The 23,791-nt window shown below is 44.5% G+C and overlaps 1 protein-coding gene across 2 annotated transcripts in view; it reads left to right on the top strand.

Moving 5' to 3' along the window:
• ptprbl (protein tyrosine phosphatase receptor type B, like) overlaps window positions 1-23,791 on the top strand; it is an 85,661-nt gene that overhangs the window by 49,796 nt on the left and 12,074 nt on the right. Inside the window, exons 17-24 of one of the 2 annotated variants that reach the window (XM_081356041.1) lie at window positions 1,523-1,801; window positions 1,883-2,026; window positions 2,134-2,398; window positions 2,550-2,656; window positions 2,737-2,842; window positions 3,813-3,890; window positions 4,057-4,074; window positions 4,227-4,308. In XM_081356041.1, coding sequence (XP_081212167.1) covers window positions 1,523-1,801; window positions 1,883-2,026; window positions 2,134-2,398; window positions 2,550-2,656; window positions 2,737-2,842; window positions 3,813-3,890; window positions 4,057-4,074; window positions 4,227-4,308 — 1,079 coding nt within the window. Of the gene's footprint in view, window positions 1-1,522; window positions 1,802-1,882; window positions 2,027-2,133; window positions 2,399-2,549; window positions 2,657-2,736; window positions 2,843-3,812; window positions 3,918-4,056; window positions 4,075-4,226; window positions 4,309-23,791 lie in introns of both variants that reach the window. The other variant, XM_081356040.1, reaches the window with a different exon arrangement.

Genomic DNA, 23,791 nt, shown 5'->3' on the forward strand with positions numbered 1-23,791 from the left:
GTAGTGTGTGTGTTGTGTGTGGGTAAAGCAGTAGTGTGTGTGTTGTGTGTGGGTAAAGCAGTAGTGTGTGTGTTGTGTGTGGGTAAAGCAGTAGTGTGTGTGTTGTGTGTGGGTAAAGCAGTAGTGTGTGTGTTGTCTGTGGGTAAAGCAGTAGTGTGTGTGTTGTGTGTGGGTAAAGCAGTAGTGTGTGTGTTGTGTGTGGGTAAAGCAGTAGTGTGTGTGTTGTGTGTGGGTAAAGCAGTAGTGTGTGTGTTGTGTGTGGGTAAAGCAGTAGTGTGTGTGTTGTGTGTGGGTAAAGCAGTAGTGTGTGTGTTGTGTGTGGGTAAAGCAGTAGTGTGTGTGTTGTGTGTGGGTAAAGCAGTAGTGTGTGTGTTGTCTGTGGGTAAAGCAGTAGTGTGTGTGTTGTGTGTGGGTAAAGCAGTAGTGTGTGTGTTGTGTGTGGGTAAAGCAGTAGTGTGTGTGTTGTCTGTGGGTAAAGCAGTAGTGTGTGTGTTGTGTGTGGGTAAAGCAGTAGTGTGTGTGTTGTGTGTGGGTAAAGCAGTAGTGTGTGTGTTGTCTGTGGGTAAAGCAGTAGTGTGTGTGTTGTGTGTGGGTAAAGCAGTAGTGTGTGTGTTGTGTGTGGGTAAAGCAGTAGTGTGTGTGTTGTCTGTGGGTAAAGCAGTAGTGTGTGTGTTGTGTGTGGGTAAAGCAGTAGTGTGTGTGTTGTGTGTGGGTAAAGCAGTAGTGTGTGTGTTGTCTGTGGGTAAAGCAGTAGTGTGTGTGTTGTGTGTGGGTAAAGCAGTAGTGTGTGTGTTGTGTGTGGGTAAAGCAGTAGTGTGTGTGTTGTCTGTGGGTAAAGCAGTAGTGTGTGTGTTGTGTGTGGGTAAAGCAGTAGTGTGTGTGTTGTGTGTGGGTAAAGCAGTAGTGTGTGTGTTGTGTGTGGGTAAAGCAGTAGTGTGTGTGTTGTCTGTGGGTAAAGCAGTAGTGTGTGTGTTGTGTGTGGGTAAAGCAGTAGTGTGTGTGTTGTCTGTGGGTAAAGCAGTAGTGTGTGTGTTGTGTGTGGGTAAAGCAGTAGTGTGTGTGTTGTGTGTGGGTAAAGCAGTAGTGTGTGTGTTGTGTGTGGGTAAAGCAGTAGTGTGTGTGTTGTGTGTGGGTAAAGCAGTAGTGTGTGTGTTGTCTGTGGGTAAAGCAGTAGTGTGTGTGTTGTGTGTGGGTAAAGCAGTAGTGTGTGTGTTGTCTGTGGGTAAAGCAGTAGTGTGTGTGTTGTGTGTGGGTAAAGCAGTAGTGTGTGTGTTGTGTGTGGGTAAAGCAGTAGTGTGTGTGTTGTGTGTGGGTATAGCAGTAGTGTGTGTGTTGTGTGTGGGTATAGCAGTAGTGTGTGTGTTGTGTGTGGGTATAGCAGTAGTGTGTGTGTTGTGTGTGGGTAAAGCAGTAGTGTGTGTGTTGTGTGTGGGTATAGCAGTAGTGTGTGTGTTGTGTGTGGGTATAGCAGTAGTGTGTGTGTTGTGTGTGGGTAAAGCAGTAGTGTGTGTGCTGTCTCCAGGGCCCGTGCGTGTCCAGGGTCTGCACTGCCGTCCGCAGAACTCCACGGCCATCAGCTGTTCCTGGACTCCTCCAGAAGCGGACTTCGACTCCTACACCATCGAGTGCTCCAGGAAGGACTCGCAGAAGATGGTGTACTCGCGGCGCACGCTCAAGGAGAACACCGTCTATCTGATCAAAGATCTGGAGCCTCATAAACACTACACGGTCTCCGTCAAGGTCATCTCTGACAGCATGACCAGCGAGGCGGTCGTGGAGACTGTGGTGACGATGATAGACCGTGAGTTTGGGCTTTTCACTCGATATAAACGATCATTCCTGACAGGAGCGTTCACTGATAGGCTTGTTCGTGTGTTCTCAGGTCCACCTCTGCCCTCCACTCGCGTTGAGGAGAACACAGTTCAGATCACCAAGTCCACCATCTTCTTCCAGTTCAACTGCAGCTGGTTCAGTGATATCAACGGCGCTGTGAAGTTCTTCACCATCGTCGTCACCGAGTCTGATGGTTGGGAGACATCTTTCTTTATCTTTTTTGCATCATGCACAGATAGCTTAGCCAGTCTCTTAACACAAGCATGTAATGCGATGATCCCTCTCTCTGGTTGCATCCAGACAGTGAAAACCAGCAGCCGAGCCAGCATCATCCTCTCCCCTCGTACCTGGACTACCGATCCAACAGCTCTGTCAGAGCGTACCAGACCGACTTCATCCGCAGCCACTGCGACGAGAGCCAGAGCTCCACGCAGGAGTTCCAGATCCGTCTGGGATCGGGCATGGAGAGCCTGGGAGGACGGTGTGACCCGAAGCCATCGGCTGATGCAGCTCAGGATCAGCTGGTCTTCTGCGATGGGCCACTGAAGCCCAAGACTTCATACAGGTGATGGCCAGTGCTAGTGCTGACCATAGATTAACCTAACCTCCCTCTAACACACATGATCCTAGGCTGGTCACACACGTGAAGGTTAAATGCTCACACTAATATTTGAGTAATTGTTGATCTCTTCAACTGTTTGTCTCGTGATCTTCAGACTCAGCGTTCGAGCGTTTACCAAACTTTTTGATGAGGATCACGAGGAGTTCCTCTCTCCGCTCTTCACGGATACGTTCCTGTCCAAGCCCCTCGTGACAGACGCAGGTATTACACACGGCTCGGCCACGCTGAGGGCGATCGGTCGGACGGACGTGTGTGTTAATTCCTCATGTGTGTGTGTTCAGAGCCGCTGAGTGGGGTCATCGAAGGGGTCAGCGCTGGACTCTTCCTCATCGCCACCATGGTGGGGTTAATCGTCCTGCTGATCTGCAGGCAGAAAGCCCACAAAATGTGAGTCCAGCTTTATTAAAACTCCAATACAGTGAACATTGAACAATGATACATCATCACTCAGATGCTCTGACTGGAGGCTGATGATGATGATGGTGTAGTGATCACAGTGATGGGCTTGTGGGATCAGATCTCACTACACAATTATTGTGACCAAAAGAATTCAGAATGACAATGCTATCACAAAACTTTCAAACTTATGTCATGTTTTCTCCTTTTTGTCCAATGAATGATGCACTTGTAACGATGGGTTTATGATGACCAGTTTGAGTTGGAGCTGGTGGGTTTGTGATGATGGTTTAGTAAATACGGGTTTGTTAGTGATGGTGGTCTATCAGTGATGGATTAGCAGTGATGAGCTAAAGGCACAATATGAAAGATTTTTGGATTAAAATATCCGAAAACCACTAGAACAATGTTATATATTTTGCTGATTTGTGTACTTTACATTATCCCAAATGTTTCCAAGAATGTTTAAATCCAGAGAAATAAGCAGTTTTAACCAGGACACGGATCGTACGTCACCTATCAATGACATCATACCCGCAACACTCCTTTACTTTTTTATTGGAACGAAGAACACAGAGTTATCATGGATGCTACAATATCAGTACACAAAATATTTCCAACATCTTGATATACAATATCACACTTTCCTCAATGGTTGGAGATGGTCCAAAAGTGGAGTTGAACGCAGCCTTGCAACATGTGTACACCGCTGCAACAGATACAAGCTGTCCAGTGCAAATCCATTCGTCCTTCGTACCAGAAGTAACGCGAGCGCTTGGAGTACGTCAGAAATATCAGTTTACTGTCGGCGATTTGACGTGTCTCATCCAGTGTAGACAGCATCACTGATTATAATGGCTTAGTATTGACTTCGGCTGTGAAACAGAGCAACATGTATTCAGGTATAATTGAAGTATCAGGAAGTCATTAATCAGCGATGCTGGGTTTTTGTCTTATCCAGGAGTGCACAAGAGCCTGTGGTCAGAATGAGTTTGAGAAGAGAAAGACCATCTCCAGGAACACACGTCAATGTCAGAGGGTACGAACCACCGCATTTATATCACCAGTAAAGCTTATACTAGCAGTTTTCTTTTATTTTCATTCTAAAAAAGATATTTTCTATATCAGGAAGAATCATATTATACTTTTATAAATACTATTGTTTGTACATTGATTGAGCTTAAAAGCATGAATTCTTCTTTCAGGAACCGGCGTGTCTCAAGGTACTGAACTGCATCACATCACATCACATCTTCATAGTTACAGCACACCGCATTAACTTTATCAGCTTTTTAGCATTACGTTATGCTAGATTTAGTTATATTTATGTTATCCATTATCTATTGTAAGCTAGTGTTGTCTTTTCCAAATACAGCCCCATCAGCACCTCAACTTTTGAGTCCCATTTAACTAAACTTCGAGCAGACTCCAACTACCTCCTTTCTGAGGAATATGAGGTAAACTATCCTCCTTATTAAGTTGGCTTGAGAGAGCCAACATATTGAAATCCTATTTAAACTTATTATTATTAAGTTGGCTTGAGAGAGCCAACATATTGAAATCCTATTTAAACTTATTATTATTAAGTTGGCTTGAGAGAGCCAACATATTGAAATCCTATTTAAACTTATTATTATTATTAAGTTGGCTTGAGAGAGCCAACATATTGAAATCCTATTTAAACTTATTATTATTAAGTTGGCTTGAGAGAGCCAACATATTGAAATCCTATTTAAACTTATTATTATTATTATTAAGTTGGCTTGAGAAAGCCAACATATTGAAATCCTATTTAAACTTATTATTATTATTCTTCTGACCCTAAAAAAATCTATATCAAACTCGTCCTAGAGCTTTAACCCTACATACTCCAAACTCGGCTCAGACACTCAAACTGATCTGACTCGGTATGCTATATCTTTTCAGACTGATCGGACTTACGGTTTTCCTAAAAATGACGATCAAAACTCGAAAAAACTCATTCAAAAACTCCATTGACTTACATTGGGGAGTTCTAAAAAATTCAAACCGACAAAAATTTAAATCTAAACACCTTGAAGACTAAACCAAACTGCCGTTCTATATACTATATGAGCCATTGAGACTCATTTAAACTAATAAACTCTAAACTATAAACACTTATAAACTAATTAACTTATAAACTCATGAATTCATAAACTTATGAACTCTTAAACTCATAAATTAATAAACTCTGAACTCTTAATCTCATTTAAACTTATAAACTCTAAACTGATTTAAACTTATAAACTCAAAACTCAAGAACTCATACACTTATAAACTCATCAATTTATACACTTATAAACTCTAAACTCAGACACACACACTGAGTTTATGAGTGAGTGTGTGAGCGAGTTAGTGGGTGTGTGTGTGTGTGTGTGTGTTTGTGTGTTTGTTTGTGTGTGTGTGTGTGTGTGTGTGTGTCTATCTAACTTATTTATCTATCTGTCAAACTTCAAACTACTGTAAACTACTGTAAACTTCAAACCACTATAAACTTGTTAAGTTTAAATCTTCCAGCTCCCAAGCAACTCCATAGCAACCAAACTCGAGTACCCTAGCAACCGTTTTGTAAGACCTATATATCTGTATCAGAACATCGTATAGAGATGAGGTTTGGCTCTTTTGACTCATGCTAGCAAACATCACTTCCAACAAACTACACATGCTAGCAGTGAATAGCTACATGCTAATAGTGATTAGTTAAGTGTTAAATCATGCCAAGATCATGCTAAGAACTCTATAAAAACTCCATAGTAACCATCTCTGACAACTACCAGCCACCTAGTAACACCATATCAACCACCCTGAATACCTTAGCAACCGCCTAGCAACACCTAGCAACCACCCATAACACCCTAGCAACCACCTAGCAACCACCCAAAAGACCCTAGCAACCACCTAGCAACCACCCAAAATATCCTAGCAACCACCCAAAAGACCCTAGCAACCACTAAAAATATCCTAGCAACCACCCAAAATACCCTAGCAACCGCCTAGCAACCACCCAAAAGACCCTAGCAACCACCGAAAATATCCTAGCAACCACCCAAAAGACCCTAGCAACTACCCAAAATATCCTAGCAACCGCCTAGCAACTACCCAAAAGACCCTAGCAACCACCCAGAACACCCTACCAACCGCCTAGCAACCACCCAGAACACCCTAGCAACCACCCAAAAGACCCTAGCAACCACCCAAAATATCCTAGCAACCACCCAAAAGACCTAGCAACCGCCTAGCAACCACCCAAAAGACCCTAGCAACCGCCTAGCAACCACCCAAAAGACCCTAGCAACCACCCAAAATACCCTAGCAACCACCCAAAACACCCTAACAACCGCCTAGCAACCACCCAAAACACCCTAGCAACCACCCAAAATATCCTAGCAACCACCCAAAACACCCTAGCAATCGCCTACCAACCACCCAAAAGACCCTAGCAACCACCCAAAATATCCTAGCAACCACCCAAAACACCCTAGCAACCGCCTAGCAACCACCCAAAAGACCCTAGCAACCACCCAAAACATCCTAGCAACCACCCAAAACACCCTAGCAACCGCCTAGCAACCACCCAAAAGACCCTAGCAACCGCCTAGCAACCACCCAAAAGACCCTAGCAACCACCTAAAATATCCTAGCAACCACCCAAAAGACCCTAGCAACCGCCTAGCAACCACCCAAAAGACCCTAGCAACCACCTAAAATACCCTAGCAACCGCCTAGCAACCACCCAAAAGACCCTAGCAACCACCCAAAAAATCCTAGCAACCGCCTAGCAACCACCCAAAAGACCCTAGCAACCATCAGAAATATCCTAGCAACCACCCAGAAAACCCTAGCAACTGCCTAGCAACCACCTAAAATATCCTAGCAACCACCCAAAAGACCCTAGCAACCGCCTAGCAACCACCCAAAAGATCCTAGCAACCACCTAAAATACCCTAGCAACCGCCTAGCAACCACCCAAAAGACCCTAGCAACCACCCAAAAAATCCTAGCAACCGCCTAGCAACCACCCAAAAGACCCTAGCAACCATCAGAAATATCCTAGCAACCGCCTAGCAACCACCCAAAACAGCCTAGCAACCACCCAGAAAACCCTAGCAACTGCCTAGCAACCACCCAAAAGACCTTAGCAACCACCCAGGACACCCTAGCAACCACCTAGCAACCACCCAAAATATCCTAGCAACCACCTAAAATACCCTAGCAACCGCCTAGCAACCACCCAAAAGACCCTAGCAACCACCCAAAATATCCTAGCAACCGCCTAGCAACCACCTAGAACACCCTAGTAACCACCCAAAATACCCTAGCAACACCCTAGCAACCACCCAAAACATCCTAGTAACCACTCATAACACCCTAGCAACCGCCTAGCAACCACCCAGAACACCCTAGCAACCGCCCAAAATACCCTAGCAACACCATAGCATCCACCCATAACATCCTAGCAACCACCTAGCAAAAAAGTTTCTGCTCCAAACTTTCTCAAGCCAACTTAAAGTTTGTCTCGACGAACTTTCGCATCTAGTTATTATTATTATTCTTCTTACTAAAAAATCTGACTCAAACTCCTCCTAGAGCTTTAACTCTACATACTCCAAAATCGGCTCAGACACTCAAACAGATCTGACTCGGTGTGCTCTATCTTTTCAGACTGATCGGACTTACGGTTTTCCTAAAAATGACGATCAAAACTCGGAAAAACTCCCATTGACTTAACATTGGGCATTCTAAAAAAATTCAAACTCACCAACCGACAAAAATTTAAATCTAAATCCCTTGAAAACTAATTCAAACTGCCATTCTATATATATTAGCCAATGAAACTCATTTAAACTAATAAACTCTAATCTCATACACTTATAAACTAATTAACTTAAATTTAATAACTAATTAACTAATAAACTCATGAATTCATAGACTTATGAACTCTTAAACTCATAAATTAATAAATTCTGAACTCTAAACTCATTTAAACTTATAAACTCTAAACTCAAAAACTTGTACACTTATAAACTCTAAACTCATAAACTCTGAGTGTGTGTGTGTGTGTGTGTGTGTGTGTGTGTGTGTGTGTCTGAGTGAGTGTGTGAGCGAGGTAGTCTGTGTGTGTGTGTGTGTGTGTGTGTGTGTGTGTGTGTGTGTGTGTTTGTTTGTATCTATCTAACTTATTTATATATCTATCATAAACTTCAAACTACTTTAAACTACTTTAAACTTCAAACCAATTTAAACTTCTTAAGTTTAAAGCTCCCAGCTCCCAAGCAACTCCATAGCAACCAAACTTGAGTACCCTAACAACCGTTTTGCAAGACCTATATCTCTGTATCAGAACATCGTATAGAGATGAGGTTTGGCTCTTTTGACTCATGCTAGCAAACAGCACTTCCAACATGCTACATATGCTAGCAGTGAATAGCTACATGCTAATAGCGATTAGTTAAGTGTTAAATCATGCCAAGATCATGCTAAGAACTCTATAAAAACTCCATAGTAACCATCTGTGATAACTACCAACCACCTAGTAACACCATATCAACCGCCCTGAATACCATAGCAACCCCCCAGAACACCCTAGCAACCGCCTAGCAACCACCCAAAAGACCCTAGCAACCACCCAGAACACCGTAGCAACCACCCAAAAGACCCTAGCAACCACCCAAAAGACCCTAGCAACCGCCTAGCAACCACCCAAAAGACCCTAGCAACCACCCAAAAGACCCTAGCAACCGCCTAGCAACCACCCAAAAGACCCTAGCAACCACCCAAAAGACCCTAGCAACCACCCAGAATACCCTAGCAACCACCCAAAACAGCCTAGCAACCACCCAGAACACCCTGGCCACCACCTAGCAACCACCCAGAATACCTTAGCAACGCCTAGCAACACCATAGCAACCACCCATAACACCCTAGCAACTGCCTAGCAACCACCCAGAACACCCTAGCAACCACCCAAAATACCCTAGCAACCGCCTAGCAACCACCCAAAACCGCCTAGCAACCACCCAAAACACCCTAGCAACCGCCTAGCAACCACCCAAAATACCCTAGCAACCACCCAAAAGACCCTAGCAACCACCCAAAATATCCTAGCAACCACCCAGAACACCCTAGCAACCGCCTAGCAACCACACAAAAGACCCTGGCAACCGCCTAGCAACCACCCAAAACACCCTAGCAACCACCCAAAACACCCTAGCAACCACCCAAAATACCCTAGCAACCGCCCAGCAACCACCCAGAATACCGTAGCAACCGCCTAGCAACACCATAGCGACCACCCATAACATCCTAACAACCGCCTAGCAAAAAACGTTCCGGTCCAAACTTTCTCAAGCCAACTTAAAGTTTGTCTCGACGAACTTTCGCATCTAGTTAAGTTGGCTTGAGAGAGCCAACATATTGAAATCCTATTTAAACTTATTATTATTAAGTTGGCTTGAGAAAGCCAACATATTGAAATCCTATTTAAACTTATTATTATTATTCTTCTGACCCTAAAAAAATCTATATCAAACTCCTCCTAGAGCTTTAACTCTACATACTCCAAACTCGGCTCAGACACTCAAACTGATCTGACTCGGTATGCTATATCTTTTCAGACTGATCGGACTTACGGTTTTCCTACAAATGACGATCAAAACTCGAAAAAACTCATTCAAAAACTCCCATTGACTTACATTGGGGAGTTCTAAAAAATTCAAACCGACAAAAATTTAAATCTAAACACCTTGAAGACTAAACCAAACTGCCGTTCTATATACTATATGAGCCAATGAGACTCATTTAAACTAATAAACTCTAAACTATAAACACTTATAAACTAATTAACTTATAAACTCATGAATTCATAAACTTATGAACTCTTAAACTCATAAATTAATAAACTCTGAACTCTTAATCTCATTTAAACTTATAAACTCTAAACTGATTTAAACTTATAAACTCAAAACTCAAGAACTCATACACTTATAAACTCATCAATTTATACACTTATAAACTCTAAACTCAGACACACACACTGAGTTTATGAGTGAGTGTGTGAGCGAGTTAGTGTGTGTGTGTGTTTGTGTCTGTGTGTGTGTGTGTGTGTTTGTGTGTGTGTGTGTGTGTCTATCTAACTTATTTATCTATCTGTCAAACTTCAAACTACTGTAAACTACTGTAAACTTAAAACCACTATAAACTTCTTAAGTTTAAATCTTCCAGCTCCCAAGCAACTCCATAGCAACCAAACTCGAGTACCCTAGCAACCGTTTTGTAAGACCTATATCTCTGTATCAGAACATCGTATAGAGATGAGGTTTGGCTCTTTTGACTCATGCTAGCAAACAGCACTTCCAACATACTACACATGCTAGCAGTGAATAGCTACATGCTAATAGTGATTAGTTAAGTGTTAAATCATGCCAAGATCATGCTAAGAACTCTATAAAAACTTCATAGTAACCATCTGTGACAACTACCAGCCACCTATTAACACCATATCAACCGCCCTGAATACCTTAGCAACCGCCTAGCAACACCATAACAACCACCCATAACACCCTAGCAACCGCCTATCAACCACCCAGAACAGCCTAGCAACCACCCATAAGACCCTAGCAACCGCCTAGCAACCACCCAAAACACCCTAGCAACCACCCAAAACACCCTAGCAACCACCCAGAATACCCTAGCAACCACCCAAAAACCCTAGCAACTGCCTAGCAACCACCCAAAAGACCCTAGCAACCACCTAAAACACCCTAGCAACCACCCAGAATACCCTAGCAACCGCCTAGCAACCACCCAAAACACCCTAGCAACCACCCAAAATACCCTAGCAACCGCCTAGCAACCACCCAGAAGACCCTAGCAACCACCCAAAAGACCCTAGCAACCGCCTAGCAACCACCCAAAAGACCCTAGCAACCACCCAAAATATCCTAGCAACCGCCTAGCAACCACCCAAAACACCCTAGCAACCACCCAAAACACCCTAGCAACCACCCAGAATACCCTAGCAACCACCCAAAACACCCTAGCAACCACCCAGAATACCCTAGCAACCGCCTAGCAACCACCCAAAACACCCTAGCAACCACCCAAAACACCCTAGCAACCACCCAGAATACCCTAACAACCACCCAAAACACCCTAGCAACCACCCAGAATACCCTAGCAACCGCCTAGCAACCACCCAAAACACCCTAGCAACCACCCAAAATACCCTAGCAACCGCCTAGCAACCACCCAAAACACCCTAGCAACCACTCAAAATATCCTAGCAACCGCCTAGCAACCACCCAAAACACCCTAGCAACCACCCAAAATACCCTAGCAACCGCCTAGCAACCACCCAGAAGACCCTAGCAACCACCCAAAATATCCTAGCAACCACCCAAAAGACCCTAGCAACCACCCAAAAGACCCTAGCAACCACCCAAAATATCCTAGCAACCGCCTAGCAACCACCCAAAACACCCTAGCAACCACCCAAAACACCCTAGCAACTACCCAAAACACCCAAAACACCCTAGCAACCACCCAAAACACCGTAGCAACCACCCAAAACACAGTAGCAACCACCCAGAATACCCTAGCAACCACCCAAAAACCCTAGCAACCGCCTAGCAACCACCCAAAACACCCTAGCAACCGCCTAGCAACCACCCAAAACACCCTAGCAACCACCCAGAATACCCTAAAAACCACCCAAAATACCCTAGCAACCGCCTAGCAACACCATAGCGACCACCCATAACATCCTAGCAACCGCCTAGCAAAAAAACGTTCTGGTCCAAACTTTCTCAAGCCAACTTAAAGTTTGTCTCGACGAACTTTCGCATCTAGTTAAGTTGGCTTGAGAGAGCCAACATATTGAAATCCTATTTAAACTTATTATTATTATTATTATTCTGACCCTAAAAATTTACAACTCAAACTCCTCTTAGAGCTTTAACTCTACATACTCCAAACTCGGCTCAGACACTCAAACTGATCTGACTCGGTGTGCTCTATCTTTTCAGACTGATCGGACTTACGGTTTTCCTACAAATGACGATCAAAACTCGAAAAAACTCATTCAAAAACTCCCATTGACTTACATTGGGGAGTTCTAAAAAATTCAAACCGACAAAAATTTAAATCTAAACACCTTGAAGACTAAACCAAACTGCCGTTCTATATACTATATGAGCCATTGAGACTCATTTAAACTAATAAACTCTAAACTATAAACACTTATAAACTAATTAACTTATAAACTCATGAATTCATAGACTTATGAACTCTTAAACTCATAAATTAATAAACTCTGAACTCTTAAACTCATTTAAACTTATAAACTCTGAACTCTTAAACTCATTTAAACTTATAAACTCTAAACTCAAAAACTCTTACACTTATAAACTCATCAATTTATACACTTATAAACTCTAAACTCATAAACTCTTGAGTGTGTGTGTCTGAGTGAGTGTGTGAGCGAGTTAGTGTGTGTGTGTGTGTGTGTGTGTGTATGTGTGTGTGTGTGTGTGTGTGTGTGTGTCTGTCTATCTATCCAACTTATTTATCTATCTGTCATAAACTTCAAACTACTTTAAACTTCAAACCACTTTAAACTTCTTAAGTTTAAAGCTTCCAGCTCCCAAGCAACTCCATAGCAACCAAACTCGAGTACCCTAGCAACCGTTTTGTAAGACCTATATCTCTGTATCAGAACATCGTATAGAGATGAGGTTTGGCTCTTTTGACTCATGCTAGCAAACAGCACTTCCAACATACTACACATGCTAGCAGTGAATAGCTACATGCTAATAGTGATTAGTTAAGTGTTAAATCATGCCAAGATCATGCTAAGAACTCTCTAAAAACTCCATAGTAACCATCTGTGACAACTACCAGCCACCTAGTAACACCATATCAACCGCCCTGAATACCTTAGCAACCGCCTAGCAACACCATAGCAACCACCCATAACACCCTAGCAACCGCCTAGCAACCACCCAGAACACCCTAGCAACCACCCAAAAGACCCTAGCAACCACCCAAAATATCCTAGCAACCACCCAAAACACCCTAGCAACAACCTAGCAACCACCCAGAACACCCTAGCAACCACCCAAAATACCCTAGCAACCACCCAAAACACCCTAGCAACCACCTAGCAACCACCCAAAAGACCCTAGCAACCACCCAAAAGACCCTAGAAACCGCCTAGCAACCACCCAAAAGACCCTAGCAACCACCTAAAATATCCTAGCAACCGCCTAGCAACCACCCAAAAGACCCTAGCAACCACCCAAAACATCCTAGCAACCACTCAAAACACCCTAGCAACTGCCTAGCAACCACCCAAGAGACCCTAGCAACCACCCAAAACATCCTAGCAACCACCCAAAACACCCTAGCAACCGCCTAGCAACCACCCAAAAGACCCTAGCAACCACCCAAAAGACCCTAGCAACTGCCTAGCAACCACCCAAAAGACCCTAGCAACCACCTAAAATATCCTAGCAACCGCCTAGCAACCACCCAAAATATCCTAGCAACCGCCTAGCAACCACCCCAAAGACCCTAGCAACCATCAGAAATATCCTAGCAACCGCCTAGCAACCACCCAGAATACCCTAGCAACCACCCAAAACAGCCTAGCAACCACCCAGAAAACCCTAGCAACCGCCTAGCAACCACCCAGAACACCCTAGCAACCACCCAAAAGACCCTAGCAACCACCCAGAACACCCTAGCAACCACCCAAAATACCCTAGCAATCACCCAAAAGACCCTAGCAACCACCCAAAATATCCTAGCAACCACCCAAAACACCCTAGCAACCGCCTAGCAACCACCCAAAAGATCCTAGCAACCACCCAAAAGACCCTAGCAACCGCCTAGCAACCACCCAAAAGACCCTAGCAACCACCTAAAATATCCTAGCAACCACTCAAAACACCCTAGCAACTGCCTAGCAAACACCCAAAAGACCCTAGCAACCACCCAAAACATCCTAGCAACCACCCAAAACACCCTAGCAACCACCCAAAAGACCCTAGCAACCACCCAAAACACCCTAGCAACCACCCAAAATACCCTAGCAACCACCCAAAACACCCTAGCAACTGCCTAGCAACCACCCAAAAGACCCTAGCAACCACCCAAAACACCCTAGCAACTGCCTAGCAACCACCCAAAAGACCCTAGCAACCACCCAAAACACCCTAGCAACCGCCTAGCAAACACCCAAAAGACCCTAGCAACCACCCAAAACATCCTAGCAACCACCCAAAACACCCTAGCAACCACCCAAAAGACCCTAGCAACCACCCAAAACACCCTAGCAACCACCCAAAATATCCTAGCAACCACTCAAAACACCCTAGCAACTGCCTAGCAACCACCCAAAAGACCCTAGCAACCACCCAAAACACCCTAGCAACCGCCTAGCAACCACCCAAAAGACCCTAGCAACCACCCAAAAGACCCTAGCAACTGCCTAGCAACCACCCAAAAGACCCTAGCAACCACCTAAAATATCCTAGCAACCGCCTAGCAACCACCCAAAATATCCTAGCAACCGCCTAGCAACCACCCCAAAGACCCTAGCAACCATCAGAAATATCCTAGCAACCGCCTAGCAACCACCCAGAATACCCTAGCAACCACCCAAAACAGCCTAGCAACCACCCAGAAAACCCTAGCAACCGCCTAGCAACCACCCAGAACACCCTAGCAACCACCCAAAATACCCTAGCAACCACCCAAAAGACCTTAGCAACCACCCAGGACACCCTAGCAACCACCTAGCAACCACCCAGAACACCCTAGCAACCGCCCAAAATACCCTAGCAACCACCCATAACATCCTAGCAACCGCCTAGCAAAAAACGTTCTGCTCCAAACTTTCTCAAGCCAACTTAAAGTTTGTCTCGACGAACTTTCGCATCTAGTTAAGTTGGCTTGAGAGAGCCAACATATTGAAATCCTATTTAAACTTATTATTATTATTATTATTATTATTCTTCTTACTAAAAAATCTGACTCAAACTCCTCCTAGAGCTTTAACTCTACATACTCCAAAATCGGCTCAGACACTCAAACAGATCTGACTCGGTGTGCTCTATCTTTTCAGACTGATCGGACTTACGGTTTTCCTAAAAATGACGATCAAAACTCGGAAAAACTCCCATTGACTTAACATTGGGCATTCTAAAAAAATTCAAACTCACCAACCGACAAAAATTTAAATCTAAATCCCTTGAAAACTAATTCAAACTGCCATTCTATATATATTAGCCAATGAAACTCATTTAAACTAATAAACTCTAATCTCATACACTTATAAACTAATTAACTTAAATTTAATAACTAATTAACTAATAAACTCATGAATTCATAGACTTATGAACTCTTAAACTCATAAATTAATAAATTCTGAACTCTAAACTCATTTAAACTTATAAACTCTAAACTCAAAAACTTGTACACTTATAAACTCTAAACTCATAAACTCTGAGTGTGTGTGTGTGTGTGTGTGTGTGTGTGTGTGTGTCTGAGTGAGTGTGTGAGCGAGGTAGTCTGTGTGTGTGTGTGTGTGTGTGTGTGTGTGTGTGTGTGTGTGTGTGTTTGTTTGTATCTATCTAACTTATTTATATATCTATCATAAACTTCAAACTACTTTAAACTACTTTAAACTTCAAACCAATTTAAACTTCTTAAGTTTAAAGCTCCCAGCTCCCAAGCAACTCCATAGCAACCAAACTTGAGTACCCTAGCAACCGTTTTGCAAGACCTATATCTCTGTATCAGAACATCGTATAGAGATGAGGTTTGGCTCTTTTGACTCATGCTAGCAAACAGCACTTCCAACATGCTACATATGCTAGCAGTGAATAGCTACATGCTAATAGCGATTAGTTAAGTGTTAAATCATGCCAAGATCATGCTAAGAACTCTATAAAAACTCCATAGTAACCATCTGTGATAACTACCAACCACCTAGTAACACCATATCAACCGCCCTGAATACCATAGCAACCCCCCAGAACACCCTAGCAACCGCCTAGCAACCACCCAAAAGACCCTAGCAACCACCCAGAACACCGTAGCAACCACCCAAAAGACCCTAGCAACCACCCAAAAGACCCTAGCAACCGCCTAGCAACCACCCAAAAGACCCTAGCAACCACCCAAAAGACCCTAGCAACCGCCTAGCAACCACCCAAAAGACCCTAGCAACCACCCAAAAGACCCTAGCAACCACCCAGAATACCCTAGCAACCACCCAAAACAGCCTAGCAACCACCCAGAACACCCTGGCCACCACCTAGCAACCACCCAGAATACCTTAGCAACGCCTAGCAACACCATAGCAACCACCCATAACACCCTAGCAACTGCCTAGCAACCACCCAGAACACCCTAGCAACCACCCAAAATACCCTAGCAACCGCCTAGCAACCACCCAAAACCGCCTAGCAACCACCCAAAACACCCTAGCAACCGCCTAGCAACCACCCAAAATACCCTAGCAACCACCCAAAAGACCCTAGCAACCACCCAAAATATCCTAGCAACCACCCAGAACACCCTAGCAACCGCCTAGCAACCACACAAAAGACCCTGGCAACCGCCTAGCAACCACCCAAAACACCCTAGCAACCACCCAAAATACCCTAGCAACCGCCTAGCAACCACCCAGAATACCGTAGCAACCGCCTAGCAACACCATAGCGACCACCCATAACATCCTAACAACCGCCTAGCAAAAAACGTTCCGGTCCAAACTTTCTCAAGCCAACTTAAAGTTTGTCTCGACGAACTTTCGCATCTAGTTATTATTATTATTCTTCTTACTAAAAAATCTGACTCAAACTCCTCCTAGAGCTTTAACTCTACATACTCCAAAATCGGCTCAGACACTCAAACAGATCTGACTCGGTGTGCTCTATCTTTTCAGACTTATCGGACTTACGGTTTTCCTAAAAATGACGATCAAAACTCGGAAAAACTCCCATTGACTTAACATTGGGCATTCTAAAAAAATTCAAATCCAAACCGACGTTTTCACACACACAGACACAAAGGGCCTGACACCCCTGCGTTTCTCTCCCTCTCTCTCTCCCTCAGAGGATTTATATTATCGAGCAGCCAATAAGTAATGGCCTAAAATCTCCATAGCAACCACCCAGGACACCCTAGCAACCACCTAGCAACCACCTAGAACACCCTAGCAACCACCTAAAATACCCTAGCAACCGCCTAGCAACCACCCAAAAAGACCCTAGCAACCGCCTAGCAACCACCCAAAAGACCCTAGCAACCACCCAAAATATCCTAGCAACCGCCTAGCAACCACCCAAAACACCCTAGCAACCACCCAAAACACCCTAGCAACTACCCAAAACACCCTAGCAACCACCCAAAACACCGTAGCAACCACCCAAAACACAGTAGCAAAAAGACCCTAGCAACCACCCAAAATATCCTAGCAACCGCCTAGCAACCACCCAGACCATCCTAGCAACCACCCAGAACACCCTAGCAACCACCCAGAGTACCTTAGCAACCGCCTAGCAACACCATAGCAACCACCCAGAACACCCTAACAACTGCCTAGCAACCACCCAGAACACCCTAGCAACCACCCAAAATACCCTAGCAACTGCCTAGCAACCACCCAAAAGCCCCTAGCAACCACCGAAAATACCCTAGCAACCGCCTAGCAACCACCCAAAAGACCCTAGCAACCATCAGAAATATCCTAGCAACCGCCTAGCAACTACCCAGAATATCCTAGCAACCACCCAAAAGACCCTAGCAACCGCCCAAAAGACCCTAGCAACCGCCTAGCAACCACCCAAAACACCCTAGCAACCGCCTAGCAACCACCCAAAAGACCCTAGCAACCACCCAAAATATCCTAGCAACCGCCTAGCAACCACCCAAAAGACCCTAGCAACCGCCTAGCAACCACCCAAAAGACCCTAGCAACCGCCTAGCAACCACCCAAAAGACCCTAGCAACCACCCAAAATATCCTAGCAACCGCCTAGCAACCACCCAAAACACCCTAGCAACCACCCAAAACACCCTAGCAACTACCCAAAACACCCTAGCAACCACCCAAAACACCATAGCAACCACCCAAAACACAGTAGCAACCACCCAGAATACCCTAGCAACCACCCAAAAACCCTAGCAACCGCCTAGCAACCACCCAAAACACCCTAGCAACCGCCTAGCAACCACCCAAAACACCCTAGCAACCACCCAGAATACCCTAGCAACCCCCTAGCAACCACCCAAAAGACCCTAGCAACCGCCTAGCAACACCATAGCGACCACCCATAACATCCTAGCAACCGCCTAGCAAAAAAACGTTCTGGTCCAAACTTTCTCAAGCCAACTTAAAGTTTGTCTCGACGAACTTTCGCATCTAGTTATTATTATTATTCTTCTTACTAAAAAATCTGACTCAAACTCCTCCTAGAGCTTTAACTCTACATACTCCAAAATCGGCTCAGACACTCAAACAGATCTGACTCGGTGTGCTCTATCTTTTCAGACTGATCGGACTTACGGTTTTCCTACAAATGACGATCAAAACTCGGAAAAACTCCCATTGACTTACATTGGGGAGTTCTAAAAAATTCAAATCCAGATTCAAACTCACCAACCGACAAAAATTCAAATCTAAACACCTTGAAGACTAAACCAAACTGCCGTTCTATATATATCAGCCAATGAAACTCATTTAAACTAATAAACTCTAATCTCATACACTTATAAACTAATTAACTTAAATTTAATAACTAATTAACTAATAAACTCATGAATTCATAGACTTATGAACTCTTAAACTCATAAATTAATAAACTCTGAACTCTAAACTCATTTAAACTTATAAACTCTAAACTCAAAAACTCGTACACTTATAAACTCTAAACTCATAAACTCTGAGTGTGTGTGTGTGTGTGTGTGTGTCTGAGTGAGTGTGTGTGTGTGTGTGTGTGTGTCTGAGTGAGTGTGTGAGCGAGGTAGTCTGAGTGAGTGTGTGTGTGTGTGTGTGTGTGTGTGTGTGTGTGTGTGTGTGTCTATCTAACTTATTTATATATCTATCATAAACTTCAAACTACTTTAAACTACTGTAAACTTCAAACCACTTTAAACTTCTTAAGTTTAATGCTTCCAGCTCCCAAGCAACTCCATAGCAACCAAACTTGAGTACCCTAGCAACTGTTTTGCAAGACCTATATCTCTGTATCAGAACATCGTATAGAGATGAGTTTTGGCTCTTTTGACTCATGCTAGCAAACAGCACTTCCAACATGCTACACATGTTAGCAGTGAATAGCTACATGCTAATAGCAATTAGTTAAGTGTTAAATCATGCCAAGATCATGCTAAGAACTCTATAAAAACTCCATAGTAACCATCTGTGACAACTACCAACCACCTAGTAACACCATATCAACTGCCCTGAATACCATAGCAACCACCCAGAACACCCTAGCAACCGCCTAGCAACCACCCAGAACACCCTAGCAACCACCCAAAAGACCCTCGCAACCACCCAAAATATCCTAGCAACCACCCAAAACACCCTAGCAACCGCCTAGCAACCACCCAAAAGACCCTAGCAACCACCCAAAATATCCTAGCAACCACCCAAAACACCCTAGCAACCGCCTAGCAACCACCCAAAAGACCCTAGCAACCACCCAGAACACCCTAGCAACCGCCTAGCAACCACCCAGAACACCCTAGCAACCACCCAAAATACCCTAGCAACCACCCAAAACACCCTAGCAACCACCCAAAAGACCCTAGCAACCACCCAAAAGACCCTAGCAACCACCCAAAATATCCTAGCAACCACCCAAAACACCCTAGCAACCGCCTAGCAACCACCCAAAAGACCCTAGCAACCACCCAGAACACCCTAGCAACCGCCTAGCAACCACCCAGAACACCCTAGCAACCACCCAAAATACCCTAGCAACCACCCAAAAGACCCTAGCAACCACCCAAAACACCCTAGCAACCACCCAAAAGACCCTAGCAACCACCCAAAATATCCTAGCAACCACCCAAAACACCCTAGCAACCGCCTAGCAACCACCCAAAAGACCCTAGCAACCACCCAAAATATCCTAGCAACCACCCAAAACACCCTAGCAACCGCCTAGCAACCACCCAAAAGACCCTAGCAACCACCCAAAATATCCTAGCAACCACCCAAAACACCCTAGCAACCGCCTAGCAACCACCCAAAAGACCCTAGCAACCACCCAGAACACCATAGCAACCGCCTAGCAACCACCCAAAATACCCTAGCAACCACCCAAAACACCCTAGCAACCACCCAAAAGACCCTAGCAACCACCCAAAAGACCCTAGCAACCACCCAAAATATCCTAGCAACCACCCAAAACACCCTAGCAACCGCCTAGCAACCACCCAAAAGACCCTAGCAACCACTCAGAACACCCTAGCAACCGCCTAGCAACCACCCAGAACACCCTAGCAACCACACAAAATACCCTAGCAACCACCCAAAAGACCCTAGCAACCACCCAAAAGACCCTAGCAACCACCCAAAACACCCTAGCAACCACCCAAAAGACCCTAGCAACCACCCAAAATATCCTAGCAACCACCCAAAACACCCTAGCAACCGCCTAGCAACCACCCAAAAGACCCTAGCAACCACCAAAAATATCCTAGCAACCACCCAAAATACCCTAGCAACCGCCTAGCAACCACCCAAAAGACCCTAGCAACCACCGAAAATATCCTAGCAACCGCCTAGCAACCACCCAAAAGACCCTAGCAACCACCCAGGACACCCTAGCAACCACCTAGCAACCACCCAGAACACCCTAGCAACCGCCCAAAATACCCTAGCAACACCAAAGCAACCACCCATAACATCTTAGCAACCGCCTAGCAAAAAAACGTTCTGCTCCAAACTTTCTCAAGCCAACTTAAAGTTTGTCTCAACGAACTTTCGCATCTAGTTATTATTATTATTCTTCTTACTAAAAAATCTGACTCAAACTCCTCCTAGAGCTTTAACTCTACATACTCCAAAATCGGCTCAGACACTCAAACAGATCTGACTCGGTGTGCTCTATCTTTTCAGACTGATCGGACTTACGGTTTTCCTAAAAATGACGATCAAAACTCGGAAAAACTCCCATTGACTTAACATTGGGCATTCTAAAAAAATTCAAATCCAAACCGACGTTTTCACACACACAGACACAAAGGGCCTGACACCCCTGCGTTTCTCTCCCTCTCTCTCTCCCTCAGAGGATTTATATTATCGAGCAGCCAATAAGTAATGGCCTAAAATCTCCATAGCAACCACCCAGGACACCCTAGCAACCACCTAGCAACCACCCAGAACACCCTAGCAACCACCTAAAATACCCTAGCAACCGCCTAGCAACCACCCAAAAAGACCCTAGCAACCACCCAAAATATCCTAGCAACCGCCTAGCAACCACCCAGACCATCCTAGCAACCACCCAGAACACCCTAGCAACCACCCAGAATACCTTAGCAACCGCCTAGCAACACCATAGCAACCACCCAGAACACCCTAGCAACTGCCTAGCAACCACCCAGAACACCCTAGCAACCACCCAAAATACCCTAGCAACTGCCTAGCAACCACCCAAAAGCCCCTAGCAACCACCGAAAATACCCTAGCAACCGCCTAGCAACCACCCAAAAGACCCTAGCAACCATCAGAAATATCCTAGCAACCGCCTAGCAACTACCCAGAATATCCTAGCAACCACCCAAAAGACCCTAGCAACGCCTAGCAACCACCCAGAACACCCTAGCAACCACCCAAAAGACCCTAGCAACCGCCCAAAAGACCCTAGCAACCGCCTAGGAACCACCCAAAACACCCTAGCAACCGCCTAGCAACCACCCAAAAGACCCTAGCAACCACCCAAAATATCCTAGCAACCGCCTAGCAACCACCCAAAAGACCCTAGCAACCACCCAAAAGACCCTAGCAACCGCCTAGCAACCACCCAAAAGACCCTAGCAACCACCAAAAATATCCTAGCAACCACCCAGAACACCCTAGCAACCACCTAGCAACCACACAAAAGACCCTAGCAACCGCCTAGCAACCACCCAAAACACCCTAGCAACCACCCAAAATACCCTAGCAACCGCCTAGCAACCACCCAGAATACCTTAGCAACCGCCTAGCAACACCATAGTGACCACCCATAACATCCTAACAACCGCCTAGCAAAAAACTTTCCGGTCCAAACTTTCTCAAGCCAACTTAAAGTTTGTCTCGACGAACTTTCGCATCTAGTTAAGTTGGCTTGAGAGAGCCAACATATTGAAATCCTATTTAAACTTATTATTATTATTATTATTATTATTATTCTTCTTACTAAAAAATCTGACTCAAACTCCTCCTAGAGCTTTAACTCTACATACTCCAAAATCGGCTCAGACACTCAAACAGATCTGACTCGGTGTGCTCTATCTTTTCAGACTGATCGGACTTACGGTTTTCCTAAAAATGATGATCAAAACTCGGAAAAACTCCCATTGACTTAACATTGGGCATTCTAAAAAAATTCAAACTCACCAACCGACAAAAATTTAAATCTAAATCCCTTGAAAACTAATTCAAACTGCCATTCTATATATATTAGCCAATGAAACTCATTTAAACTAATAAACTCTAATCTCATACACTTATAAACTAATTAACTTAAATTTAATAACTAATTAACTAATAAACTCATGAATTCATAGACTTATGAACTCTTAAACTCATAAATTAATAAATTCTGAACTCTAAACTCATTTAAACTTATAAACTCTAAACTCAAAAACTTGTACACTTATAAACTCTAAACTCATAAACTCTGAGTGTGTGTGTGTGTGTGTGTGTGTGTGTGTGTGTGTGTGTGTGTGTGTGTGTGTCTGAGTGAGTGTGTGAGCGAGGTAGTCTGTGTGTGTGTGTGTGTGTGTGTGTGTGTGTGTGTGTGTGTGTGTGTGTGTGTTTGTTTGTATCTATCTAACTTATTTATATATCTATCATAAACTTCAAACTACTTTAAACTACTTTAAACTTCAAACCAATTTAAACTTCTTAAGTTTAAAGCTCCCAGCTCCCAAGCAACTCCATAGCAACCAAACTTGAGTACCCTAGCAACCGTTTTGCAAGACCTATATCTCTGTATCAGAACATCGTATAGAGATGAGGTTTGGCTCTTTTGACTCATGCTAGCAAACAGCACTTCCAACATGCTACATATGCTAGCAGTGAATAGCTACATGCTAATAGCGATTAGTTAAGTGTTAAATCATGCCAAGATCATGCTAAGAACTCTATAAAAACTCCATAGTAACCATCTGTGATAACTACCAACCACCTAGTAACACCATATCAACCGCCCTGAATACCATAGCAACCCCCCAGAACACCCTAGCAACCGCCTAGCAACCACCCAAAAGACCCTAGCAACCACCCAGAACACCGTAGCAACCACCCAAAAGACCCTAGCAACCACCCAAAAGACCCTAGCAACCGCCTAGCAACCACCCAAAAGACCCTAGCAACCACCCAAAAGACCCTAGCAACCGCCTAGCAACCACCCAGAACACCCTAGCAACCACCCAAAATACCCTAGCAACCGCCTAGCAACCACCCAGAACACCCTAGCAACCACCCAAAATACCCTAGCAACTGCCTAGCAACCACCCAAAAGACCCTAGCAACCACCCAAAATATCTTAGCAACCACCCAAAACACCCTAGCAACCACCCATAACACCCTAGCAACTGCTTAGCAACCACCCAGAACACCCTAGTAACCACCCAAAATACCCTAGCAACCGCCTAGCAACCACCCAAAAGACCCTAGCAACCACCCAAA

This window comes from Scardinius erythrophthalmus, assembly GCF_964197995.2.
Source record: "Scardinius erythrophthalmus genome assembly, chromosome: 24".
NCBI classification, from domain to species: Eukaryota; Metazoa; Chordata; class Actinopteri; order Cypriniformes; family Leuciscidae; genus Scardinius; species Scardinius erythrophthalmus.